The sequence below is a fragment of the Alosa sapidissima genome, chromosome 12 (assembly GCF_018492685.1).
Source record: "Alosa sapidissima isolate fAloSap1 chromosome 12, fAloSap1.pri, whole genome shotgun sequence".
NCBI lineage: Eukaryota > Metazoa > Chordata > Actinopteri > Clupeiformes > Clupeidae > Alosa > Alosa sapidissima.
In genome coordinates, this window is record NC_055968.1 from 15,666,194 (window position 1) to 15,677,639 (window position 11,446).

General features: G+C 41.9%; 1 protein-coding gene across 1 annotated transcript; it reads right to left on the reverse strand.

Moving 5' to 3' along the window:
* Positions 1–1,631: 1,631 nt before the first annotated feature.
* LOC121677937 (serine protease 40-like) lies at positions 1,632–9,353 on the reverse strand. Its single transcript, XM_042057094.1, has 11 exons — positions 9,275–9,353; positions 8,992–9,142; positions 8,754–8,901; positions 8,365–8,628; positions 7,714–7,892; positions 3,597–3,601; positions 3,225–3,338; positions 2,798–2,954; positions 2,525–2,663; positions 1,928–2,173; positions 1,632–1,821 (listed from the first exon to the last, which is right to left on the reverse strand). The coding sequence occupies exons 1-11, from the start codon at positions 9,330–9,332 to the stop codon at positions 1,660–1,662; spliced, it is 1,623 nt and encodes a 540-aa protein (XP_041913028.1). The 5' UTR covers positions 9,333–9,353; the 3' UTR covers positions 1,632–1,659.
* Between the last annotated feature and the right edge of the window lie 2,093 nt (positions 9,354–11,446).

Sequence of the window (11,446 nt, forward strand, 5' to 3'; positions counted from 1 at the left end):
TATGTGTATAGTTCCCAATTGAAAATGTGGATTTATTTATGATTTGCATAGAGTGAACTGAATTATCTTGAATGTTAAACTAAATATATTTTTGTATTTAAAAGGAATCTTTGAGTTCATTTGGGGTGAGTCATTGAACTGTGATCTAGCAATACCTATACCAATCTCCTCAGAACAGACTGTTCCCACACCAGCACAGGCTCCTCCCTCGTTGTGCAGGCTACAGAAAAGTGTACAGTAGTCGTGTGCAGCTGTGTGCACACACACACGTACTCATCTTCTATAGAGTATGTTGTGGCGTGGCTCACCTGACCACGCTGACCATAGCAGTTTGCTGGAAATGTACACTAATAGGTCAAACTCTTGCAGATGTTCCACATGTAAGCCTGCATCTGCCTGGTGTGGGGGAGGGCAGGTGTCATCCTGGCCCCTCTGTCTCTACGTCCTCTGATCTCTTCATCCCACAGAAAACGTTGTTGCTTTAGAATATTTATTGTCATTGTCACAGGTACAACGAAAGTGCTTTCCTGTCAATGCATCATTCATGAGTCTATAAAAATATAATTTAAAAAAGAATAATACTAATAATAATAGGAAAACAGGTGCAGCCTGTATGAATCGACTTGCTATCGAAGGGCAAATAGCCAGGACTTCTAATTATCATTTGACTTACGTACCATGCACGTGCAGAAGAAACATTGTCAGAAGCATCAGGGGATAGTGCAAGGCGCACATATCTCCGGTTCAGGGGTCGGAGGCAGTATTGCAGGACTGCTGGGGCACACCTGGTTTTTACAAGCCGAAAGGTGTTTGTGGTTTTCTGTTCTCAGGCAGCTTGTAGCGTATCACATTGATGACACGTGTCTTCAGACCGATTCAGACAGATGAGTTGTATCATTATTGTTGTCACTTTATATATGCTAAGTTTAGAGATGAGCCAAGCATTAAAGAAAAGAGGTGGAGGCTGAGGTTGAAGTTCAATTGAATAGTCATTGCAGGCCACACATTGTGCATGCAGTTTTATAGGCACCAATCAATTCTGAATGCTTGTGAAAAACATTGCAGTGATATAATATCAACATCCACTGAGACAAACAAAAGTTGCTTTGCAACATGTCTTTTAATTGACATTCTAATCATTTGTCTATCTCAGTGACAGTTTATAACAGTTTGAATTAGTAATGTTCTCAATTTTAGTGGCAATTTCCACATACACAGTGGCTCAATCCGCAGTTGTCTGAGATGTTTCTAGTAAAGACCCTTGTATCTGTAAAGACCCCTAATGAGGTCACCCACAGGAAACCCTTCTGAGCTGTGATGTACTAACCACGTTTCCATGGTGTACTTTGAGCGTGTGCAATTTTTGCAGTGTCACCGCTAATTTCAAGATGCAGGCTGAAGAATTTCACAACAAACAGTAACTCAGCGAAGTGGTAGATGACTAGTTCAGAGATCAGTGCTGCTATTGTGATCATCTGTGGTTGGTATGCTTGCTCTATCCGGTTTAGGCCATCAGACAAGCTTATGTAAAATACCTTGAGAAAAAGCCTTTGGATGGCTTTGGATGGAATCATGGATTTAATCATGGAATCATGAATTTAATAAGAAATTGAATGGAAAAAAAGTAATGGAAAGCATTTAAACATTTATTTCATTTCATCAGTGTTTGACACTGTTTAAAATCTTCTTTATCCAGGGCAGATATGCTGATATTCTTGTGTAGACATTTGGCTTTTTTGGGTTGTTACAGTTTTCTCTCTCATTGAACGACACTACTCCCACAGCCTTGTTCTTGCAGACCAGAGGGCCTCCTGAGTCACCCTGCAACAGACATCAGCTGGGTGAGAAAACAAAAGTAGCAGAGCAACTCAAATGTATTCTTATATTTTCATTGACCTTGTGAGTAGTGCATTTGCCCACAGCTTACCTGGCAAAAGCCTGCTTTACCACTCGCACAAAGCATTTTTTTATTGAAGTATCCCTTCCATAATTGATTGCACTCTTTTCTCTTCATGATAACCACATCTGCCTGGAGAAGGAGATTGTTTTCACGCCCATTGGTTTTCGTTGCCCCCCATCCGGCCACACTACAAACCTCTGCCCCTTTGATGTCGTCCTTCTCAGGAATAGAGATCCATTGTACAGAGTTGGACTGATTTGCTCTTTCTGCCAGCTGTGTAACACATCCAAAAAACAGTGACTAACAATTGTTTGAGGGGGTAGTAATGAAACAACACAGTGCCTCTTTAAATGTGCATCAAGTTAATTTAGAAAATAAAAAAGGCTTCAATGGGCAGTGGTAGTGTAGTGTAGTGGTTAAGGAGCTGGGCTAGCATGCAGTAGCCTGAAAGTTGTCGGTTCAATTCCCGGCTTCCACCGTTGTGCCCTTGAGCAAGGCACTTAACCCCAAGTTGCTCCAGGGACAATGTAATCCCTTGTAATATAGTTGACATATGTAAGTCGCTTTGCCTAAAAATGCGTCAGCCAAATGTAATGTAATGTAATGTAATGTGTTGCTATTCACCTGTAGAATTGCAATGTCATTCTGAAGTGTCTCAGGGTTGTATCCGGGGTTGGTAAGGTAGTATTTCACCTGTATCCTTGTGCCACTTTTCTGATTTGTAATGTCATGTCCCCCTACCACAACAGTCAAATCCACTCCCCTGTCAAGGAGAAAAGAAAACACACTTTTTATGTTGAGGTATCTTCATCAGTTTATTCTGACAGCTTTGGCTAAATCTAGCTTTTGTTGCATAACTCATATCACCAGTTATGAAACTTGAATCAGAGAACTTACCAAGTGATACAATGAGCTGCAGTCATGACAAATGACTCAGACACCAGAAAGCCACCACAGATATGTCCCTTATTTTTCTGCACAGAGACCATGTAAGGTCTGGAGTGTTTTTTTGCTACAGTGCCATTCACGATGCCCACATACCCACCCTGAGCACCTGCCAAAGAAAGTGATGGTGGATATTACACATTTATGTAATGCTGTAGATAGAGTAATGTCTAATTTAATGTATAAAGTAGACATTACATACATAAGTACATTATAATGTATGTCTTATCAGTTCATTATTTATTATGTAACAAGTTCATATTCACCATAGAACCTTGTGTGACAACATAGATTTAACTGTATTTTATTTTAAAAATAAAAATATTTGAATAATTGTAAGATATCATTTAGCTTATCAGGTATATGATTAGAAACTTACTTGAGAAAACCAACAACAGCATGGAAGCTGCCAGCTGGAGGCAGAGCAGAGTTGCAGCATCCATGATGTTCACAACCCCAAGTGACAGACGCATCAGTGCACTGCAGGGGATAACTCACATCGAGCTCGTACACATCCTCCCCAATGTGTTCTATGACTGTTTTTGCCAATTAGCTGTAAAGAATGCAGAATTTTCATAGTACCTCATATCTCCTCCCCCTCACTTCCACATGTGTACATGTACACTTGCAAACACACACTCTCACATGTATACACACAAATACAGACACATACACACACTCACCTTGTAGGGATGAAGTGTATAACAAGTGACGTCTACCAGTAAATGAATGCTTGAATGATCGCAGTTACAATTCCTATAAATACCCCGAGATATGACACATGTCACGTCTTACGGTCTTTGTAACCACACGAGGAAAATATCTTGAGATATGAGCCAAGCCACAGGCTCAACTGTGTGAGGAACTTTCAGTTTCACCCTTTATTACTGCATCTCGGTGTATGGCCTATTGTAACGATTAGGGTCAGGCATGTGGCATGGCATGATGCTTTGTTTCTGTGATGTGAGTGTGGGCAGAAGCCTCAACTATGACACTCTCTGAGAAATATCCTCTCAAGGCTTTCTTGTGGTTGGCACTCTAGTTTAGGCCCTTAGTTTGCCCCTCTGGTTGGCCTTTAGTTTAGACCCTTTCAAAGATGAGTTGAACTGACTTGGGATGCATGCTCAACTTGTCACATCACTCCAGGTCTACCAAGTGGATGCTCTAAGCCAGTTTTGAGGATAAAATTCATATAGACAGGTTAGACCAGAGACAGGTTAGTAGAGATAGGTAGATAAAGAGCATTTGACACAAAAGAGAAGAACAACAAGTAATATGGTCACCTCCTCAATATCCTGATGCCTTAAATATAACATAATGCAATTAGAGAGAGGGAGAGGTTGCCTTGCATGGTATTTGTGAATTTCACAAGGATAGCAGGAGTAGGATATAACAGTAACACACATCTACAGTAAAATAGGTTATTAGTTGTTAGTTAATAGATTAACTATTGCTGTAAATGACAGGGGTGGTCTTTATAAAGACTCTCTATCTAAACAATATAATGGGGATCATATCCCTGTGCATCCTATCCCCTCACTTGCACCAAAGTAATGCATTTTTGAACCAGGAGATGGCGCTCTTGCCCATGTTTAGTGTTGACATATTTTCTGTCAGTTCTACTCTTGTACAAGGAGGTCCATCTTTTAATTTCAAAAGCCAGTTATTTGTCCTCATCACTAGGAGGCAATGGCGAATGCAGTTTTGTGATTGAGTAATATCCTACTAGTGGTGCCCCAAAGATGCTTTCATGCCAACATACCATTCCAGAAAATAATTCTCTTGTTTATTTTTTCAAAATTTGTTTAGCATGTTTTGTCATGCCAGAGGGATCCCTTAGGACAGTTTAGTCAGAGGTTTAGAGTTTAGAGTTTTTTTTTCTTCATCCATTTTTTTTCCGCATGAGTAATTTTCCGTCAAGGATTCCCAGGACACTGAAAAACCGGGGTGCACGAAACTTGGTGGGCATGTAGCCCCACAAGGATAGCATGGAACCCTTTTCTGTGAATATCTTGAGAATTGTAGGGCCTAGGAGGACCACCTTTTTTTGTATGTTGGTCTTAAGGGGCCATGTCAACCCATCCCATAACCACTCATTTCATAGTGCCACCTACTGTAGTTAAGAATGAAATAGCAAAAATTAGGTGTTGTAATCACAGTATCTCTGGCTGACATGGTCAGAACTGCACAAAATTGAAAGTGTAGGATCATTATGATCCCTCTGAATGCATGCCAAGTTTCGTGGACTTCTGTCAATGAATGTATGTGTACATTTAGTGACTGTATACCAACACAGTTTTCTGTGAATATCTTGAGAACCGTAGGTCCTAGGATGACCAATTTTGCATATGTTTGCCTCCAGGGGCCATGTTAACTCATTCCATATGCACACATGTACATAAACAGATACACGCACACACATACATTCACAGTAATCATACGTATGACACATACACAGTAGACATATGTACGCATGCATGCACATGCACACACACAAGCGCACACACACAAGCATGCACGCACACACACACACACATAAACATAAACACGTACACACACACACATGCACACAATTCAAGAATTTCTCAGAATTATGAACAGGCAAGTTGGGGGTGGGGCTGCATAAAATGTATTTTACATGTGAAATCTATGAACTAATCATTGGTACTTTTGGTACTTGTTGTCTAGCAGACACCAGTGAGAATTGAGTGTGCATAATGCAATTCAATGAGACAGTTAGAATCACATGTGCCTTTCACCTTTTGTTTTTAGCCAGCAGCCAGACTTTGCTGAATTACTGAAGCTAAGGAGGCTTAGTTAGTACTTGGATAAGAGACCTCCTTGGAAGAGTAGGTTTCTACTGGAAGTGGTGTTGGTGGCTGGCCAATAGGTGGCCCTCTTCCCTGTGGCCAAAAGCCAGCAAACAAATATCAATCCCAATACCCAATTGCAGTGACAGGGACACTGTACTGCAGGAGATGTTTTCCTTTGCATGAATGTTAAATTGAGGTCCTGACTTACCATGGTTGTTAAAGATCCCATGGCACTTATCGCAAAGAGTAGGTGGTTCCCTGATTTGCTGGCTAAATTCCCAACCTGGTTCATTCAATTTGGCCTTGTAATCATCATCCCAGTGTGTAATTGGTTCAGTCACTCCTTCACTCTCCACCTGAAACTAGTGTGTGGTGAACATTCTGGCACATAATGGCTGTTGTGCATCATTCAGATGGGTGCTACAGTACACATTAGTGGTGCTTAGTGAGATTCCACCTCTCCTGTGAAGCACTTTGAGTGTCAAGAAAAGTGCTATAACTGTAATATGTTACATATTGTTACATTAACCCTTCTCACCCCTGATGTCTATGCAGCATCTAACTATTCAAGATTGTTGTGGGTCCTCTGGGTTGCCAAGTTGGCATTAGTCAGAATCTGATTCAGTGTGGTCCAAGTAAGCTTGGATGACCAACGGAATTTCTTGGCAACAATGGAGGGATATAGCCTGGGTTTCCCCATGCTGCCTTGCACTTTTATTCATGCTGCTACAGTAGGCAGCCTGGATTCCATGGACCTGATTTTCACCTCAACGAAGGAACCAATCACAGAACGGAGGGGGGACAGCAAGACAATGACAATGTCTATGCGACACACCGAAGCGGCTATGAGCTACGTACAGTACAGACGCATTTGATAGACATTTGTAGCGCCCAATAAACGGCTCTGGGCATTCGTAAACCACATCTCAAATATGAGAAAATGAATGTGTAGTTCCCATCTCAATGAGAGGAGGTCTGGTGTTAGCCAGGCTAGGAGGGATACTTAAATCCTCACAATCCCTATTTGCTTGTTAGAGCAGCTGAGGAATCTTTATGTGAAGCCATGCTGTCTCTCCCTTGATGTGCATCATTGTAAATAAAAAATGTTCCTGTTTTTCCTAACATTTCCTGACTTGATCTTCATTAGGTATCAAAATTGCCATCAACTGGGTAAATGCAAGTAAACATTTTATTCACCTCTGTTTACCTACACATTTCAGAAATAGAGTCTATCCACCTCTTGTTAGAGTTTATCGACCTCTCAAAAGAGTTTATTCACATCGCATCTTTTAACATTCCAAAATCACATTGTATTATTTATCCACATTCACAATATGTACCCATCAACACTCTAGGAACCATTTAATACCAGTGGTATTGTTATAAACAATGGACAATAACCTCCACCATCATCAAACATCTGAATGCCTTTTTAAAAAAATCAATACCGCATGGAGCAGAACACGTTACCGGGATCACATAATTCATAATTTACCCACCTCTTATTTTACTACTACACCACTGATTAGTGACCATAGTCTTTTTAAGCAACAATTAGGACATGAAACAGTAATCCATGAATAATGTGGAGACTTTATTTATTATAATATCGCATTGCTCATTACACTACCTGATATATCTGACAGGCACATATATGACTATAACCTGACCCTAGCCAGATGAATGTCGTTCCGCTTAGCTCCACCTAGCTTCACTCACATCCATCTGGGACCTCTTCCATTGAGAGTGATTTCTCCAACCAACTTTATGGTTTAGCCAATCAGGACGCAGGGCGGGAGTTTCATAGATGTGACATAGTGTAGAAGCGACTGTGAGTCTGTTATTAGCGTCACGGGTTGGCTTCGATGTGAGTGGTTGAAGTAGCACGTCAATAGATGACGGACAAGTGGCTTATTCAATCATATGCAAGCATTTTTTGATTAGGCCCAGCCTTCTGAAGCAACACTTCAATGGATCGGTTCCAGATGGATGAGTGGAGCTAGGCGGAGCGAAATTCATCTGGCTATTGCCAGGTTAATATGACTATGCATTTACTCAAAATAAGAATCTTGCAAATCAAAACTGGAACCAATTTTGCTTTTGATCCATGGCAGGAACTTTGAGATTTGAGTATAAACAGCAGGAATGATCTCTTGATAGCTTTCAGCATTCAGGTTGAATGACACTATACCCACAGCCAGGCCGTTGCACACCAATGGACCTCCCGAGTCTGTCTGGAACAAGCACATACAAATAATACCAAATCAAGTACTTGACATCTCTGACATAAGGTGTGGTGTGGTAGTGGTTAAGGAGCTGGGCTAGCGTGCAGTGGCCTGAAAGTTGTGGGTTCAATTCCCGGCTTCCACCGTTGTGCCCCTGACCAAGGCACTTAACCCCAAGTTGCTACGGGGACAATGTAAAAGCTAGAATTAGTCAGTTTAGCATATACGGGCAGCCGTGGCCTACTGGTTAGCGCTTCGGACTTGTAACCGGAGGGTTGTCGGTTCGAAACCCCGACCAGTAGCAAGGCACCTAACCCCTTACTGCTCCCCGAGCGCCGCTGTTGTTGCAGGCAGCTCACTGCGCCAGGATTAGTGTGTGCTTCACCTCACTGTGTGCTGAGTGTGTTTCACTAATTCACGGATTGGGATAAATGCAGAGACCAAATTTCCCTCACGGGATCAAAAGAGTATATATACACACCGAACTTGGACCACTCCTTCTGAACCCTTTGGCACACATCACATTTTTAGGAAGTGTCTGATTGATGCTGTTCTGATTCCATTCTGCCTGGCACTCTTGGAAATCGACGACTTGGACATCGGCCTCCTGGAGCCGATTTGTGGCATTATTCTTACTTGTTTTACCCCAACCAGCGACCAAGCAGTTTGTGCCACTTTTCATCTTCATCTCATCAGATGATGGGATGTTCACTGTTTTCACATCTTTGCCAATTTTCCTTGACAGCTTGAAATATAAGCAAAGGATTAAACAGCATTACATACTCACTTTTTGTGAGACAAAGGCTAGGAAAAACAGAATGAAGACCGAGAGTCACTTCAGAGCCACAGAGTGACAGCACTGGTACATACCTTCAACAGCATGATGTCATTTCCAGTTTTGGTTCTTGTATAGTTAACGTGGGTGATTTTGTTTTGTTTTCCAATATAATATCGCTTTCTTTTCTCTGGTTTATGGATGTTGTGTGCCCCAAGAACAACACTAACTTTGCCTGTTAGGCTATAGATCACAGATATCGATAACATCATCTTTTTTCTCAAACAAAAGAAAAAATGTCATTCTTCTACTGTACATCTTGTGATAAGTTACCATTTTCTGCAGTGTGCTGCAGTCAGTACAAAGTTGGGCTTTATGACAAAGCCTCCACAGACATGCTTCTCATTGTTCTGCACTGATGCCATGTACTGCATGTCTTCAACTGCTACATTCCTCCCATTAATGATCTTTTCAGCATAACAACTTTTTAAAAAAATGAACCAATCACAGAATCACAGTTGCACCTGCATGAATCAACTTGCTATCAAATGGCAACTAAGCAGGACTTGCTATCAAAGGGCAAATAGTCAGGACTTTTAATTATCATTTGACTTACCATGCTTGTGCAGAAGAAGCATCGTCAGAAGCATCAGGGGATAGTGCAGGGCGCACATGTCTCCAGTTCAGAGGTTGGGGGCAGTATCGCAGCACTGCTGGGGCGTACCTGGTTTTTATCAACCGATGTGGTTGTGGTTTTCTGTTCTCAGGCAACCTAGCATATCACATCGATGACACGTGTCTTAAGACCGTTTCAAATGGATGAGTTGAGTCATAAGTTATTGTTGTCTGTTGCTGAGGTTAAAATTCAATTGAATAGTCATTGCAGGCCACACATTGTATATTCAAGCATGACGTTTTATTGCAGGCACCAATCAATTCTGAATGCTTGTGAAAAAACATTGCAGTGAATATCAGCATCGACTGACACAAACAAAGGTGGCATTTGCAACATGTCTTTTAATTGAAATTCAAATCATTTGCCTATTTCAGTGACAGTTTATAACAGTTTGAATTAGTAATGTTCTCGTAATTTCCACATGTGCTGTGGCTCAACCTGCAGTCATCTGAAATGTTTCCAGTTAAGACCCTTGTACCTGTAAAGACCCCTAATGAGGTCACCCACAGGAAACACTTCTGATCTGTGATGTACTAACCACAGGTTTCCATGGTGCACTTTGAGCGTGTGCACTTTTTGCAGTGTCACCGCTAATTTCATCATGCGGGAAGAACTTCACAAGAAACAGCAACTCAGCGAAGTGGTAGATGACTATCAGCAGTGTTGGGAACGTTACTTTAACTTGTTCCAAAAAGTAACTGAGTTAGTAACTGAATTACTCTATGATAAGAGTAACTCGTTACCAGGGAAAGTAACTATTTGCGTTACTGATAGAAAAAAGTTGGTATACGTCAAAGAATTTGGATTTTTGAGCAGTTTTGAGCAGCCAGTTGAAATGAGTAGAACAGACAGGTGTTTGTAGGCTACATAATTTTCGATATTTATTAGATAGATAGATAGATAGGTAGATAGATAGATAGAAAATGTATTGATCCCCATGGGGAAATTCAAGATAGGCTATTGTAGCGTTCTCAACGGGTCGGGTCAGCCCGACGGGACCCGTAGGTTCGGGCCGAAAATATAAGCAAATGACTCGGGTCAGGTCGGACCTCGGGCTTAATCTTTTCTGCTCAGTGAAAAAAAAAAAAACATTTAGCCTATTCATCATCGCAGCTGTTCACCGTAAAGAAAGTCTGCTGCTGCGTGCAACGTGCATCATGGAGAGGGGCAGGGGCAGACCTGCCGCTGCATGCACGCCTTTAGCCTGGAGAAGAAGATGGAGTTGGTGAAAAGTAGGCTAAACTTGCCGCAGGTGAATTCACCATCGCTACTACAGGAGGGGGAAAATCAGAGGTCTGGAAAGTGTTTGGAGTGGTGCTGGATTCTGATGGAAATTTTACAGGTTATGTGCAATGCTCAAAATGCAAAGTGCTGATGAAATATGTGACCCTGCATTGCGAATCCAGTCGCTTTGGTAAAATTTACAAAATTAAGTTATGCTCATATGAACGGCCATAAACTAAGCTTTCCAACTATATGTATATCAAGGGTATTGCAAAAAGTATCGCTAAGATAACTGCATCCAAAGTTAGCATGGTTCTTCCGTCACGATATGCCAGAAGAGGAGAAAATCACCATTTTAACTAAATTGTCACGCTAATGTGTTGAATCTTCACCTAAATAAAGTCAGGGTTTAACAGTCCGACCTGACCCGAGTCATTTGCTTATATTTTCGACCCGAACCCGGCCCGAACCTATGGGTCCCGTCGGGCCGACCCGACCCGTAGCCTAAGCTGATGTTTTAGGTCGGGCCGCGGGCCGGGTTCGGGCAGATAATTCATGTTGATGTGTCGGGTTACGTCGGGTCCGGGCTTTAAAAGCCACGAGCCGGGTCGGGTCGGGTTGTAATTCTCAGGCCCGTTGAGAACTCTAGGCTATTGCACATCGACAGACCTACGGTTGACTTCAGCCTGTGTCATAGGTTTTTGTTGTGAGGCAGAAAGATCTAGCTTTTGCTGCTTGGAGGACTTTGCTCCGAGTCCTTTGCTAGTGGATGCGAGCTATCATCTGTGGTGGAGGTATCGGTGTTTTTGGCCACTAGCTTTAGATGCGTGTGTGAGATGCTTCATTAAATTAGAGTTGCTTACAATGGATGTCGACAAAGTCTTCGCT